Source organism: Siphateles boraxobius, unplaced genomic scaffold (assembly GCF_051911475.1).
Source record: "Siphateles boraxobius isolate OS27281-9 unplaced genomic scaffold, OSU_SipBor_1 170, whole genome shotgun sequence".
Classification (NCBI taxonomy): domain Eukaryota; kingdom Metazoa; phylum Chordata; class Actinopteri; order Cypriniformes; family Leuciscidae; genus Siphateles; species Siphateles boraxobius.
Window position 1 is genome coordinate 77,501 of NW_027508778.1, and position 17,500 is coordinate 95,000.

The 17,500-nt window shown below is 40.4% G+C and overlaps 2 protein-coding genes across 3 annotated transcripts in view; both read left to right on the forward strand.

Annotated features, from left to right (window-relative positions):
* Positions 1-11,477, forward strand: part of LOC143740324 (ATPase family gene 2 protein homolog B-like) — a 15,101-nt gene extending 3,624 nt beyond the window's left edge. For both annotated transcript variants that reach the window (XM_077232463.1, XM_077232464.1), the window contains exons 4-9: positions 1,775-1,933; positions 4,253-4,462; positions 8,770-9,003; positions 9,885-10,019; positions 10,808-10,933; positions 11,007-11,477. In XM_077232463.1, coding sequence (XP_077088578.1) covers positions 1,775-1,933; positions 4,253-4,462; positions 8,770-9,003; positions 9,885-10,019; positions 10,808-10,933; positions 11,007-11,144 — 1,002 coding nt within the window. In that variant the 3' untranslated portion in view covers positions 11,145-11,477. The remainder of the gene's footprint in view (positions 1-1,774; positions 1,934-4,252; positions 4,463-8,769; positions 9,004-9,884; positions 10,020-10,807; positions 10,934-11,006) is intronic.
* A 4,155-nt stretch (positions 11,478-15,632) lies between these two features.
* LOC143740325 (normal mucosa of esophagus-specific gene 1 protein-like) lies at positions 15,633-17,041 on the forward strand. Its single transcript, XM_077232465.1, has 5 exons — positions 15,633-15,981; positions 16,115-16,181; positions 16,268-16,356; positions 16,588-16,648; positions 16,874-17,041. The coding sequence occupies exons 2-5, from the start codon at positions 16,140-16,142 to the stop codon at positions 16,940-16,942; spliced, it is 261 nt and encodes an 86-aa protein (XP_077088580.1). The 5' UTR covers positions 15,633-15,981; positions 16,115-16,139; the 3' UTR covers positions 16,943-17,041.
* The last annotated feature ends 459 nt before the right edge of the window (positions 17,042-17,500 follow it).

Sequence of the window (17,500 nt, forward strand, 5' to 3'; positions counted from 1 at the left end):
TGTTGTGATTGTGATAAGGCGTGATAAGTTGTGATGAGTGAGTTGTTGTGATTGTGATGAGTCATGAGTGAGTTGTTGTGATTGTGATGAGTCATGATGAATGAGTTGATGAGTCGTGATGAGTGAGTTGTTGTGATTGTGATAAGTTGTGATGAGTCATGATGAATGAGTTGATGAGTGAGTTGTTGGATTGTGATAAGTTGTGATGAGTCATGATGAATGAGTTGATGAGTCGTGATGAGTGAGTTGTTGTGACTGTGATAAGTTGTGATAAGTGAGTTGTGATTGTGATGAGTTGTGATGAGTCATGATGAATGAGTTGTGATTGTGATGAGTTGTGATGAGTCATGATGAATGAGTTGTGATGAGTCGTAATGAGTGAGTTGTTGTGATTGTGATGAGTTGTGATGAGTCATGATGAATGAGTTGTGATGAGTAGATGAGCGAGTTGTTGTGATTGTGATGAGTTGTGATGAGTCATGAGTGAGTTGTGAATGTGATGAGTTGTGATTGTGATGAGTCTTGATGAATGAGTTGTTGTGATGAGTCGTGATGAATGAGTTGTTGTGATTGTGATGAGTTGTGATGAGTCATGATGAATGAGTTGTGATGAGTGAGTTGATGTGATTGTGATGAGTCATGAGTGAGTTGTTGTGATTGTGATGAGTTGTGATGAGTCATGATGAATGAGTTGTGATGAGTCGTTATGAGTGAGTTGTTGTGATTGTGATGAGTTGTGATGAGTCATGATGAATGAGTTGTGATGAGTCTAGATGAGCGAGTTGTTGTGATTGTGATGAGTTGTGATGAGTCATGAATGAGTTGTGAATGTGATGAGTTGTGATTGTGATGAGTCTTGATGAATGAGTTGTTGTGATGAGTCGTGATGAATGAGTTGTTGTGATTGTGATGAGTTGTGATGAGTCATGATGAATGAGTTGTGATGAGTGAGTTGTTGTGATTGTGATGAGTTGTGATAAGTGAGTTGTGATTGTGATGAGTTGTGATGAGTCATGATGAATGAGTTGTGATGAGTCGTTATGAGTGAGTTGTTGTGATTGTGATGAGTTGTGATGAGTCATGATGAATGAGTTGTGATGAGTCGTTATGAGTGAGTTGTTGTGATTGTGATGAGTTGTGATGAGTCATGATGAATGAGTTGTGATGAGTCTAGATGAGCGAGTTGTTGTGATTGTGATGAGTTGTGATGAGTCATGAGTGAGTTGTGAATGTGATGAGTTGTGATTGTGATGAGTCTTGATGAATGAGTTGTTGTGATGAGTGAGTTGTTGTGATTTTGATGAGTTGTGATTGTGATGAGTTGTAATGGGTCGTGATGAGTGAGTTGTTGTGATTGTAATTAGTTGTGATGAGTCATGAGAGAGTTGTTGTGATTGTGATGAGTTGTGATGAGTGAGTTGTTGTGATTGTAATGAGTTGTGATTGTGATGAGTTGTGATGAGTCATGATGAATGAGTTGATGAGTCGTGATGAGTGAGTTGTTGTGATTGTGATAAGTTGTGATGAGTCATGAGTGAGTTGTGATTGTAATGAGTTGTGATGAGTGAGTTGTTGTGATTGTGATGAGTTGTAATGAGTCGTGATGAATGAGTCGTGATGAATGAGTCGTGATGAATGAGTTGTGATGAGTGAGTTGTGATTGTGATGAGTCGTGATGAATGAGTTGTGATGAGTGAGTTGTGATTTTGATGAGTTGTAATGAGTTGTGATGAATGAGTTGTTGTGATTGTGATGAGTTGTCGTGGTCGTTCAGGCGGGAGCGAGTGAGCCGGTGTCGATGCAGCACTTCATGCGAGCGCTGCGGCACGTGCACCCGTCGTGTTTGAGGAGCAGTATCGGAGCGACTGACTTCAAACCCATCAGCTGGGAGGAGATCGGAGGGCTAGAGGACGTGAAGCTCAAACTCAAACAGGTACAAGAGTTCACTTGGTTACTGGCAGCCAAAAGAGAGTATGCACCCACGTCACTTTCCCGCGGGAACACACTCCCTCAGCCGGCCGGAGTGGCAGAAGAGCTGCTGAGTGACTGGATTTAACAGAGGAAACTGCGAAAATACGAGTAAAACGTTGGACTTAACTTATGAAAGATCCAGTGATCATGGATATCCACATGCAGCTGGAATTGTTTTTCCTGACATTTATATGAGCCTGATTTCGACGTCGGGGAATTACATAAAGCAAATTTGCCTGTGAACGCTTTAGGGCTGCAACTAACGATTATTTTGATAATCGATTAATCGGACGATTATTTTTTCGATTAATCGATTAATCGGATAGAAATTAAATTAGATTTTTTTTTTTATTATAACTAAATAAAACCGTAAATCAGGGTATTTATGTGTAAAAGTGTACTTTAAAAAGTGCAAAAGCCACACATTGAGTTTTACTAATATCAATATTTGCATTGTTTTTAATGATAATTGCTGATGGCAAGTTGACAAACATGATTATTGTTAAAAAAATGATATCCAACATATTATGTTTTAACACAATTTTTGTTAAAACAAATTTACACAGACATGTTGTTCAGATGTGAATATCTGAACTAAAAACAAACTAAAAACATCTAAAATATATAATTCATTTAATTTTTATTTAAAATTAATTATATATAAGGAATATAAGGATAAAGAATATAATATATTATATATAATATATAAAAGAATAATATAAGGATAAATTGATTAAATAAATATAGAAAGACTGAAAACAATTGTGTGAATGTAGAGCCGCAGTAGATCGCGTTTGAAAAACAATTAAAACTTAGTAGACAAATGCTATAAAAAGAGAACGGAATGGAGGTAACGTTACCCAGCAAGCTAACAGGCTTGAGTAAAGGACAGGAGAAATTATGCATTAGTGCACAAGCATTCGCTGAAAACCACTGAGTACAGTGACTAAAAAACAATATTTTACTGCTGCTGTTATTAACTGCCTTTATATTTAGTGCTTCGCTTTGTAAAGACCGTTTTAATTTAACCTATTTCTGCGGTAGCGCTATTTTAATCCATCCCTTACGTTGCGAGCGAACTGATTGCGCAACCTGATGCTCGAGACAAAATACAGACATCCCGGAAGTCCCGGGAGTCTCCCGCATATTGATTGCGGCTCCTTGATGCCCGCGAATTAGTTCAAACTCCCGAAATCTAGAACGCGCAAGCAAGAGCGCGCATGCGAGACAGAGACTGCTCCAAACCGTGTAGCGCGCGCGCTCGGCAGAGTGCCTGAGGGAGAGAGACCTTGCGTGTGTGTGCGTACCAGTAAACGCTCCCCGTGACGTAAGCAGACCAACTAATCGATAATGACATTCGTTGACAACGATTTTCATAATCGATTATAATCGATTTTATCGATTAGTTGTTGCAGCCCTAGAACGCTTTATATAAATACAATATAGGTCTAAATCCATGTGATCACTTATCAATGTTTTATATAACATCATATCTTCCAGCCTTAAAATTTGTACAGTTTTTGTCAGTGTTTATTTATAAACATCCAATCATCCAGAATATACGATGGTAAATATTTAATTGATGAGTTGTCAATACAATATGTAGTGTGTTATTTTACCCCGTAATTCAGAATATTGGCACACAATGAAAACTGCAAATCCAGCTTTCTCTGCCTGGAGTCGTTGTTTGTGTGAATTGCAACGATCATTTGCTTCTCTGTTCTGTAGCGTTCATCAGTCTGTAAAAATAGACCTCAGATTTATTGTCAAATCTATTAATACAGTCAATCTCAAAGCTCTTTCCCGTTTTAGATGCGTTTTGTGTGTTTTTCGCAGCTGAAAACACATGCTGCCGCTCAGTGTGTGTAACAGCCGACGGTGACGTACACACACACACTACACCACACTATAGACCGTATGTAGCCCCGCCCCTTTTCAGCGCGGCACTCGTTGTCTTTTGTCTTCCGGTTTGTATTTTCACTGCGATCACGTATTTATGAATGAACGGCTCGTTTAAAAAAAACTTCCCGGTCTAGTACTGACATTTGTAAAGTCATCTGCTTTAAACCTTACAATGCTCGTGATAACTTTCGTTTACCCTACAAGTAAATCCACTTCACCAGCTAATTACTCCTCGACAGCAATGTCATAAAAAATGCCATAAAAACAAAATTTCAAAGACAATACTCTAGAGATGTCTGTGCACTTGTTTCTCTGGCACATAAGGTCTAAAAAGGAAGAGTTCAGTTCTTCTGTTTAATGACATGACGCTTGTGTTCAGAGTATCGAGTGGCCCATGAGGTTTCCAGAAGCACTGGTGCGGATGGGTGTTTCTCGGCCCAGAGGAGTGTTGCTGTACGGGCCGCCCGGGTGTGCGAAGACCTCGCTGGTGAAGGCAGCCGCCTCTTCATCACACTGCACCTTCTTCTCCCTCAGCGGAGCCCAGCTGTTCTCTCCTTACGTGGGAGACTCGGAGAAAACACTCGCACAGGTCCAACATCACACACTTAAAGTGATAGTTCTCCCAAAAATAAATAGCTGTCCGTAGGTGTATATGACATTCTTCTTTCAGACGAATACAATCAGAGTTATATTAATAAACACCCTGGCTCTTCTGAGCTGTATAATGGCAGTGAATTGCAACCATCAGTTTGAAGCTCATAAAAGTGCATCCATCCATGATAAAAGTGCATCTATCCATGATAAAAGTGCATCTATCCGTGATAAAAGAGCATCCTTCCATGATATAAGTGCATCTATCAGTGATAAAAGTGCATCTTTCCATGATATAAGTGCATCTTTCCATGATATAAGTGCATCTTTCCATGATAAAAGTGCATCTATCCATGATAAAAGTGCATCTATCCGTGATAAAAGTGCATCTATCAGTGATAAAAGTGCATCTTTCCATGATAAAAGTGCATATATCCATGATAAAAGTGCATCTATGCGTGATAAAAGTGCATCTATCCATGATAAAAGTGCATCTTTCCATGATAAAAGTGCATCTTTCCATGATAAAAGTGCATCTATCCGTGATAAAAGTGCATCTATCCGTGATAAAAGTGCATCTATCCATGATAAAAGTGCATCTATCCGTGATAAAAGTGCATCTATCAGTGATAAAAGTGCATCTATTCATGATAAAAGTGCATCTTTCCATGATAAAAGTGCATCTATCAGTGATAAAAGTGCATCTATCAGTGATAAAAGTGAATCTTTCCATGATATAAGTGCATCTTTCCATGATATAAGTGCATCTTTCCATGATAAAAGTGCATCTATCCATGATAAAAGTGCATCTATCCGTGATAAAAGTGCATCTATCAGTGATAAAAGTGCATCTTTCCATGATAAAAGTGCATATATCCATGATAAAAGTGCATCTATGCGTGATAAAATTGCATCTTTCCATGATAAAAGTGCATCTATCCGTGATAAAAGTGCATCTATCCATGATAAAAGTGCATCTATCAGTGATAAAAGTGCATCTTTCCATGATATAAGTGCATCTTTCCATGATAAAAGTGCATCTTTCCATGATAAAAGTGCATCTATCCGTGATAAAAGTGCATCTATCCGTGATAAAAGTGCATCTATCAGTGATAAAAGTGCATCTTTCCATGATAAAAGTGCATATATCCATGATAAAAGTGCATCTATGCGTGATAAAAGTGCATCTATCCATGATAAAAGTGCATCTTTCCATGATAAAAGTGCATCTTTCCATGATAAAAGTGCATCTATCCGTGATAAAAGTGCATCTATCCGTGATAAAAGTGCATCTATCCATGATAAAAGTGCATCTATCCGTGATAAAAGTGCATCTATCAGTGATAAAAGTGCATCTATTCATGATAAAAGTGCATCTTTCCATGATAAAAGTGCATCTATCAGTGATAAAAGTGCATCTATCAGTGATAAAAGTGAATCTTTCCATGATATAAGTGCATCTTTCCATGATATAAGTGCATCTTTCCATGATAAAAGTGCATCTATCCATGATAAAAGTGCATCTATCCGTGATAAAAGTGCATCTATCAGTGATAAAAGTGCATCTTTCCATGATAAAAGTGCATATATCCATGATAAAAGTGCATCTATGCGTGATAAAATTGCATCTTTCCATGATAAAAGTGCATCTATCCGTGATAAAAGTGCATCTATCCATGATAAAAGTGCATCTATCAGTGATAAAAGTGCATCTTTCCATGATATAAGTGCATCTTTCCATGATAAAAGTGCATCTTTCCATGATAAAAGTGCATCTATCCGTGATAAAAGTGCATCTATCCATGATAAAAGTGCATCTATCCGTGATAAAAGTGCATCTATCCATGATAAAAGTGCATCTATCCGTGATAAAAGTGCATCTATCAGTGATAAAAGTGCATCTATTCATGATAAAAGTGCATCTTTCCATGATAAAAGTGCATCTATCAGTGATAAAAGTGCATCTATCAGTGATAAAAGTGCATCTTTCCATGATATAAGTGCATCTTTCCATGATAAAAGTGCATCTATCCATGATAAGTGCATCTATCCGTGATAAAAGTGCATCTATCCATGATAAAAGTGCATCTATCCGTGATAAAAGTGCATCTATCCATGATAAAAGTGCATCTATCCGTGATAAAAGTGCATCTATCCATGATAAAAGTGCATCTATCGGTGATAAAAGTGCATCTATTCATGATAAAAGTGCATCTTTCCATGATAAAAGTGCATCTATCTATAATAAAAGTGCATCTATTCATGATAAAAGTGCATCTATCCATGATAAAAGTGCATCTATCCGTGATAAAAGTACAACTATCCATGATTAAAGTGCATCTATTCATAATAAAAGTGCATCTATCCATGATAAAAGTGCATCTATTCATAATAAAAGTGCATCTATCCATGATAAAAGTGCATCTATCCATGATAAAAGTGCATCTATCCATGATAAAAGTGCATCTATCCATGATAAAAGTGCATCTATTCATGATAAAAGTGCATCTATCCATGATAAAAGTGCATCTATTCATGATAAAAGTGCATCTATTCATGATAAAAGTGCATCTATTCAGGATAAAAGTGCATCTATCCATCATAAAAGTGCATCTATCCATGATAAAAGTGCATCTATTCATGATAAAAGTGCATCTATTCAGGATAAAAGTGCATCTATTCATGATAAAAGTGCATCTATTCAGGATAAAAGTGCATCTATCCATAATAAAAGTGCATCTATTCATGATAAAAGTGCATCTTTTCATGATAAAAGTGCATCTATCCATGATAAAAGGGCATCTATTCATGATAAAAGTGCATCTATTCATGATAAAAGTGCATCTATCCATCATAAAAGTGCATCTATTCATGATAAAAGTGCATCTATTCAGGATAAAAGTGCATCTATCCATCATAAAAGTGCATCTATCCATGATAAAAGTGCATCTATCCATCATAAAAGTGCATCCATTCATGATAAAAGTGCATCTATTCATCATAAAAGTGCATCTATCCATGATAAAAGTGCATCTATCCATGATAAAAGTGCATCTATTCATCATAAAAGTGCATCTATTCAGGATAAAAGTGCATCTATCCATCATAAAAGTGCATCTATCCATGATAAAAGTGCATCTATCTATCATAAAAGTGCATCTATTCATGATAAAAGTGCATCTATTCATCATAAAAGTGCATCTATCAATGATAAAAGTGCATCTATCCATGATAAAAGTGCATCTATTCATCATAAAAGTGCATCTATCCATGATAAAAGTGCATCTATTCTTGATAAAAGTGCATCTATTCATCATAAAAGTGCATCTATCCATGATAAAAGTGCATCTATGCATGATAAAAGTGCATCTATTCAGGATAAAAGTGCATCTATCCATCATAAAAGTGCATCTATCCATGATAAAAGTGCATCTATTCATGATAAAAGTGCATCTATTCATGATAAAAGTGCATCTATTCATGATAAAAGTGCATCAATCCATGATAAAAGTGCATCTATCCATAATAAAAGTGCATCTCTTCAGGATAAAAGTGCATATATCCATAATAAAAGTGCATCTATTCATGATAAAAGTGCATCTATCCATAATAAAAGTGCATCTATTCATGATAAAAGTGCATCTATTCATGATAAAAGTGCATATATCCATGATAAAAGTGCATCTATTCATGATAAAAGTGCATCTATTCATGATAAAAGTGCATCTATTCATGATAAAAGTGCATCTATCCATCATAAAAGTGCATCTATCCGTGATAAAAGTGCATCTATCAGTGATAAAAGTGCATCTATTCAGGATAAAAGTGCATCCATCCATCATAAAAGTGCATCTATTCATCATAAAAGTGAATCTTTCCATCATAAAAGTGCATCTATTCGTGATAAAAGTGCATCTCTTCAGGATAAAAGTGCATCTATCCATCATAAAAGTGCATCTATCCGTGATAAAAGTGCATCTATCAGTGATAAAAGTGCATCTATTCAGGATAAAAGTGCATCCATCCATCATAAAAGTGCATCTATTCATCATAAAAGTGAATCTTTCCATCATAAAAGTGCATCTATTCGTGATAAAAGTGCATCTCTTCAGGATAAAAGTGCATTTTATGATGGATAGATGCACTTTTATGAGCTTCAAACTGATGGTTGCAATTCACTGCCATTTATAAAGCCCATTTATAATTTTGATTTTAAAGTGAATTACTCCTTAACACTGAGTTGATTTCAGCGACTCGTCGTCTTTAAGAGTGATGTCATGGATGTTTCTCTCGGTCTGTCTGCAGTTGTTTGCTCAAGCGCGTGCGTGTGCGCCATCCATCGTGTTCCTGGACGAGATCGACAGTATGGTGGGCTCTCGAGCGGACAGCGCTTCCTCTCACAGCGTTCAGTCGCAGGTTCTGTCGGTTCTGCTGACCGAGCTGGATGGCGTGGGGTTTCGAACCGTGGAGAGGCGGAGCGAGGGAAGAAAGATCGCTCAGATAGAGGGAGGAGAGCAGGAGGAAACCAGAACACATCAGGTCAGAGATGCTCTTTATCCACTGATGAGCTGAAGTACTCGAGTCCTTTTTAACCCTCATCCTTCTCTCGTGTTCTCGAACAAATCTTTCTCTCGCGGGTCGAAATTACCCGAAGCCCTAAGAAAGCTTCCTTTGTTTTAATTTTATTATTTTTTCTATTTTTAATGCAAATTTTTGGAAGGTTTTTTTAATTTTATATTTTATTTATCTTTAAAATGACTAGATTTGATTAATAACAGAGTAATTTAAGCACATTCCTCACATTCTTTCAACTTAAATTCAGAATAACCCTTTTAATTCACTGTGATTAACTGACTTACTGTGATTTTGTATACGTACAAACTTAGACTGTCACCTCTGATAACAGATCACTCTAAATTGTAATATTTTCTGCAAAGCTGCTTTGAAAATGAGTATTGTGAAAAGAGCTTTACAAATAAATGTGAATTGAATTGAAAATGAGCTGTTCCGCTGGGTCCTAAAGTCAGTTTCTTCAGAGTGAATTCAGATACACATGTAGACATTATAAAGTAATTTTTTGGTAAAGTTTTAGCATTTTTAGTTCGAATTTTGAGCATGTTTAGGTTTTTCTGTGTACTGAAACATTCCTCGCATTCCATTCATTCCTAATGGAGTCAAATTGACCCGAGAGGGAAGGATTTGTTACTTTTTTAAATTTCAACCACAAAACTCTTCGAATCCATTACATTTTCTCTGTGTTTATTCGTGGTTCAAGTGCGACAAAAGTCCTTGGGTCGGACCCCTTTTTTTAAATAACAAATGAGTTTCAAGTGATGTTAACACTGTGTGTGTGTGTGTGTGTGTGTGTGTGTGTGTGTGTGTGTGTGTGTGTGTGTGTGTGTGTGTGAGAGAGTTTTCAGATGGAACTCCAGGAAGTGTGTAATAAGGATGTTTTGATTGTGGCTGCCACTAATAGAGCAGAAGTTCTGGACAGCGCTTTGCTCAGACCCGGCCGACTCGACCAGATTATATACGTGCCGCCGCCAGACCGAGAGGTCAGACAGTCCTAGCACTACCATCAGACACACACACTTCACTACGTTAAAGTCACCTTCAAATCTTCATACAATTTCATGATGTCTGTGCTCTTCGTGTTTTAAGGTTTTTTTTTATTTTGGTTTTTTTATTACGAATTTCCCCTAGTGGAAGCGTTTGGTACTGCAGCCGAACACACTCTCACTGAACGCTCATTTACTGAGATATCAGCCTCACATTTGGAGCACAACTTGTTTATCGCTTTGGTGTTCTTGCAGTTTTAGAGTAAAACATGATTTTGAAAATATATATTTCATATAAAAATTTATATCGTATTTTTTTTTTTTTTTACTTTTTAGCTATAATCTGACAAGTGTCGTCTTTGAAAGAGATCAAACTTCAGTTTGTGCTTTAAAGCATTCAAAATTTACCACAGTTTAAGTTGTAAATTTAATTTTAAGGTCTATACTCTAAAAGCGAATAAATGGATATAATATTATAAATATATAATATTATATTATTATATAACAAATACAGCGTAAATATATTTAAGTACCATAAAATCCCTAATCCATAAAAACCATAAAATCCCCTTAAAAACATTATCAAACAAAAAATATAGGACATTCATTTCATTGACAAAAACGACACGTGAAGAGCACCAGAGGGTTGCGCTGCTGTTTTCTTCCCAATTGTGCTGTTTATGCAAGTGAACAGAACAAGGGCGGGGCTTGATTTTCCTTGCAGATTTGATTGGCTGATGGTGATTATAGAACTGATGTTGATTTCTCTGCTGTCTCGTGATCAGGGGCGTCTGGCCGTGCTGAACGTCTGCACTAAACGTGTCCCTCTTCACCAGGACGTGTGTTTGCAGGATCTGGCTGATCAGACGGAGCTCTTCTCTGGAGCCGATGTAGAAAACCTGTGCAAAGAGGTAAATCACACACTCCCCGTCAGGATTCACTCGCTTTCCTTCTGTCCTGTAAGTCTGAGCTCGTGTGTTCCAGGCGGCTCTCCTGGCGCTGCGTGAGGAGGGACTCGATGTTCCCTGCGTGAGGCACAAGTACTTTATGGCGGCGCTTCGGATTTTGAGTCCATCGCTGAGTCCTGAGCAACTTCAGCAGAACTTACACTCATGTCTCTAACAATAAAAATGTTTGTAGTTTGTTTACAAAATGTCATGTTTTTAATCTTAATTTTCAAAGTAAAGTGTGTTTTCACAACTTGCCAAAATAGGAAAAAAAGAGATTGATAACGGCAGTCAGATGAGAGAAATGTGTCAATGTGTCACACTCACTGCAAAAATAACTTGTTTTTTGGGAATTTTATGCAAAGGTAATATAATACATTATTACAGTATTATAAATGGACATACAGTACATTTACAAAAAACATTTTTTATGTCTGCCAGCTCAGTTATGATTGTTATGATATGACTATGATTGTTAAAAAAATAAATAATGATAGTAGTAATTACAGGATATGGGTTTGTTTAGAATCTATTTATATATACTGATTCCTAATTCTTAGATTCCTAATCCCATAATTCTGTCACAGAGCAATTGTTCCTGTATTGCTGAGAGAGCATAGCACACTACTCGCACTACTCAACCTCACAGCACACTACTCGCACTACTCAACCTCACAGCACACTACTCCCACTACTCAACCTCACAGCACACTACTCGCACTACTCAACCTCACAGCACACTACTCCCACTACTCAACCTCACAGCACACTACTCGCACTACTCAACCTCACAGCACACTACTCGCACTACTCAACCTCACAGCACACTACTCGCACTACTCAACCTCACAGCACACTAGTCACTACTCGCACTACTCAACCTCACAGCACACTACTCCCACTACTCAACCTCACAGCACACTAGTCACTACTCGCACTACTCAACCTCACAGCACACTACTCCCACTACTCAACCTCACAGCACACTACTCCCACTACTCAACCTCACAGCACACTACTCCCACTACTCAACCTCACAGCACACTACTCCCACTACTCAACCTCACAGCACACTAGTCACTACTCGCACTACTCAACCTCACAGCACACTACTCCCACTACTCAACCTCACAGCACACTAGTCACTACTCGCACTACTCAACCTCACAGCACACTACTCCCACTACTCAACCTCACAGCACACTAGTCACTACTCGCACTACTCAACCTCACAGCACACTACTCCCACTACTCAACCTCACAGCACACTACTCGCACTACTCAACCTCACAGCACACTACTCGCACTACTCAACCTCACAGCACACTACTCGCACTACTCAACCTCACAGCACACTAGTCACTACTCGCACTACTCAACCTCACAGCACACTACTCCCACTACTCAACCTCACAGCACACTACTCCCACTACTCAACCTCACAGCACACTACTCCCACTACTCAACCTCACAGCACACTACTCGCACTACTCAACCTCACAGCACACTAGTCACTACTCGCACTACTCAACCTCACAGCACACTACTCCCACTACTCAACCTCACAGCACACTAGTCACTACTCCCACTACTCAACCTCACAGCACACTACTCCCACTACTCAACCTCACAGCACACTACTCCCACTACTCAACCTCACAGCACACTACTCCCACTACTCAACCTCACAGCACACTAGTCACTACTCCCACTACTCAACCTCACAGCACACTACTCCCACTACTCAACCTCACAGCACACTACTCGCACTACTCAACCTCACAGCACACTACTCGCACTACTCAACCTCACAGCACACTAGTCACTACTCGCACTACTCAACCTCACAGCACACTACTCGCACTACTCAACCTCACAGCAAACTAGTCACTACTCCCACTACTCAACCTCACAGCACACTACTCCCACTACTCAACCTCACAGCACACTACTCGCACTACTCAACCTCACAGCACACTACTCACACTACTCAACCTCACAGCACACTACTCGCACTACTCAACCTCACAGCACACTACTCGCACTACTCAACCTCACAGCACACTACTCGCACTACTCAACCTCACAGCACACTAGTCACTACTCCCACTACTCAACCTCACAGCACACTACTCCCACTACTCAACCTCACAGCACACTAGTCACTACTCCCACTACTCAACCTCACAGCACACTACTCGCACTACTCAACCTCACAGCACACTACTCGCACTACTCAACCTCACAGCACACTAGTCACTACTCGCACTACTCAACCTCACAGCACACTACTCGCACTACTCAACCTCACAGCACACTACTCCCACTACTCAACCTCACAGCACACTACTCGCACTACTCAACCTCACAGCACACTACTCGCACTACTCAACCTCACAGCACACTACTCCCACTACTCAACCTCACAGCACACTACTCGCACTACTCAACCTCACAGCACACTACTCGCACTACTCAACCTCACAGCACACTACTCAACCTCACAGCACACTACTCCCACTACTCAAACTCACAGCACACTACTCCCACTACTCAACCTCACAGCACACTACTCCCACTACTCAACCTCACAGCACACTAGTCACTACTCCCACTACTCAACCTCACAGCACACTACTCCCACTACTCAACCTCACAGCACACTACTCGCACTACTCAACCTCACAGCACACTACTCGCACTACTCAACCTCACAGCACACTACTCGCACTACTCAACCTCACAGCACACTACTCCCACTACTCAACCTCACAGCACACTACTCGCACTACTCAACCTCACAGCACACTACTCCCACTACTCAACCTCACAGCACACTACTCGCACTACTCACTACTCGCACTACTCAACCTCACAGCACACTACTCGCACTACTCAACCTCACTGCACACTACTCAACCTCACTGCACACTACTCACAGCACACTACTCAACCTCACAGCACACTACTCAACCAGACAGCACACTACTCACACTACTCAACCTGACAGCACACTACTCACACTACTCAACCAGACAGCACACTACTCAACCAGACAGCACACTACTCGCACTACTCAACCAGACAGCACACTACTCAACCTCACAGCACACTACTCACACTACTCAACCTCACAGCACACTACTCACACTACTCAACCTCACAGCACACTACTCACACTACTCAACCTCACTGCACACTACTCAACCAGACAGCACACTACTCACACTACTCAACCTCACTGCACACTACTCAACCTCACTGCACACTACTCAACCTCACAGCACACTACTCAACCAGACAGCACACTACTCACACTACTCAACCAGACAGCACACTACTCAACCAGACAGCACACTACTCGCACTACTCAACCAGACAGCACACTACTCACACTACTCAACCAGACAGCCCACTACTCGCACTACTCAACCTGACAGCACACTACTCAACCAGACAGCACCCTACTCGCACTACTCAACCAGACAGCACACTACTCAACCAGACAGCACACTACTCCCACTACTCAACCAGACAGCACACTACTCAACCAGACAGCATACTACTCAACCAGACAGCACACTACTCGCACTACTCAACCAGACAGCACCCTACTCGCACTACTCAACCAGACAGCACACTACTCGCACTACTCAACCTCACAGCACACTACTCGCACTACTCAACCAGACAGCACACTACTCAACCAGACAGCATACTACTCAACCAGACAGCACACTACTCGCACTACTCAACCTGACAGCACCCTACTCGCACTACTCAACCAGACAGCACCCTACTCGCACTACTCAACCAGACAGCACACTACTCGCACTACTCAACCTCACAGCACACTACTCGCACTACTCAACCAGACAGCACACTACTCAACCAGACAGCATACTACTCAACCAGACAGCACACTACTCGCACTACTCAACCAGACAGCACCCTACTCGCACTACTCAACCAGACAGCACACTACTCGCACTACTCAACCTGACAGCACCCTACTCGCACTACTCAACCAGACACCACCCTACTCGCACTACTCAACCTGACAGCACCCTACTCTCACTACTCAACCTGACAGCACCCTACTCGCACTACTCAACCAGACAGCACCCTACTCACACTACTCAACCAGACAGCACACTACTCAACCAGACAGCACACTACCCACACTACTCAACCAGACAGCACACTACTCAACAGCATATTCTAGACCAGTTGCAGAGGTTTGACAGTGATGCTGGAAGGAGAGAGCAGTACAATAGTCCCGTCTGGATAGAACAAGAGCTTGGAGAAGGAGTTGTGCAGCTCCGACTGGATGGACCTGATCCTCCTGGTGTTGTTTAGGGCAAATCTGCAAGACCGGCAGTTATAGCAATGTGTTCTGTGGAGCGGTCCCAGTCCTGAGCCCTGTGGCACTCCAGTAGCGAGATGATGGTCTGAGACGCCTCACCCCTCCACAACCCTGAAGACCTGAACCACCGAGTGCTGTTCCTGAGATGCCCTTTTCATTTATATACATGTTTATATTAGTTACTTTTGATAAAAAATAAATAGAAATTCATTAATCCCCAACAACAAAGGTTACCCCTTCTTTACTCATTAGCCCATGCTTTTACTTGATTGTTTCTGTGATCAGTGAGAGTGACGTGTTTCAGGTCGATGAGGAAGTGCTGTAGATTGAGAGTACAAGGACTCAGACAGCTGAACTCTGAATGAAATGCATGTTTTAAACAGATGTTGTTTATGGGTTCTACATCTGTACAAAAACAGGCACAGTCAGTAAATGGCCAGACATCCTTTTCATCTCATATTTGTGACAGTGTGAGGCAGATTGTCGTTGTCTCCAGCAGAGGGCGCTCATCAGTTTCAGTATGAAGGTGAACTGCCTGGGAGGATGGGTGTGTGTGTGTGTGTACGTGCCATCAAACACCTCTCTTTTGTGTTTATATGAGCAACACAGTCAGAATGATGCTGCATTTACAACACAACTTCAGAAGGTCGGTTCACTCTCAACGTCGTCGTCTTCATCATCATCACTGCTGTTTGGTTTCTATTTGTTCATCTGTGACTCTCAAACTCTCATTGAAACACTGAATAGAAAATAATAATTTTGGATATTGTTTTCTTTAGGAAGCCTCGTTGTAGCAGGTGAAAAATGTCTGGAGGGTTTATTAAAATGCTCAAGAAAAGGAAGGAGGTGAGGAAGACTCATCATCATCATCATCATCTGGAATATTTCATCACTCCAACTATTTCACTTATTATTTTCTGGAATTTTTCTAGTTAATTCCTCTGATTGGGTTTGTTGGGTGTGCGGCGTTCGGAGCAGCAACAACCTCTGTTTACTTCTTACTGACCAAACCGGATGTCATGTGAGAAACTTACTTATTAAATTCATGAATAAACATTATTATCAGTCTCTATATATATATAAAGTGCTTCCTGTAGGCTTTATTGTCACTAGTTACTGTGGAGAAGTTCTGTTGGTTTCTAGCAAAATGAAAGTTTTAGATGATATGATGATTATGAGAGTCTGATCCTTTAATATTCAACATATAATGTTGTAAAAGCTGTACAGTGATAACATTTCTTGACTTTTATAGTTTAAGCAAGACAAGTAACCCAGAGCCATGGGAGACGCTAGATCCGTCTAAACCACAGAAGGTAAACGCCTAGTAAACTCTTCATCGCTCTCAGATATCTGTTGTCAATAGTTCACACTGCAATATAATGCTGGTTAATGTTTGATATAATAGCAGGAGCTCAAACTGCGGTTCGAATCCCAGTGAATGCATGAACTGATAATATGAGCGCAGATACGGACAGCAACAGCACTAATATCAGCTGAGGAAGAGTGTTGATGCATTAACAGATTCTGTTTTCTCTCAGCTGATGACCATTAACCAGCAGTGGAAACCAGTGGAAGAGCTGGAGCTGGTGAAGAAACTGACCCGATGATCTGCTCTCCTTTACTTCTGTATTCTCACGACTCTGTTTGCTTTTTGTACTGTCAAAATCACTCAAAACTTGAATAAATTAATGACAATGAAAGAGAAATTTGTGTCTTTCTGACGAGAAGGGTTGAACTTCGCTGATGAATTCATGCAGTTACCCTTAAATCCGTTCAGCTTGCGTCCATATCTCTCAGTGTTTCCTTCAGCCGGAACAACAAGAGAATAAATCAAACCTGTCGGCTGTTACACTGAATCAAACAAAGAGGAACGAACGCTCCCTGTTTCCGTCTTCATGCTGGAGAAACACATCCTGGTTTCATTCGCAGGCCAGATCATTACAGAGAAGCTGATGTGCTTCACATGTGTGTGTGTGTGTATGTGTCATGAACACAGCTAATGTTATTATGCCAGAAACTCGCTGCATCATCATGAACAATCCCATAAGCCCACATTCTCCAGCCACACGTCTGAGCGGGTTTCTTTCTGATTGCACAATAATGAATTTAGTTAGAACGTGTCTTTCTCTCTGTGTGTGTGTGTGTGTGTGTGTGTGTGTGTGTGT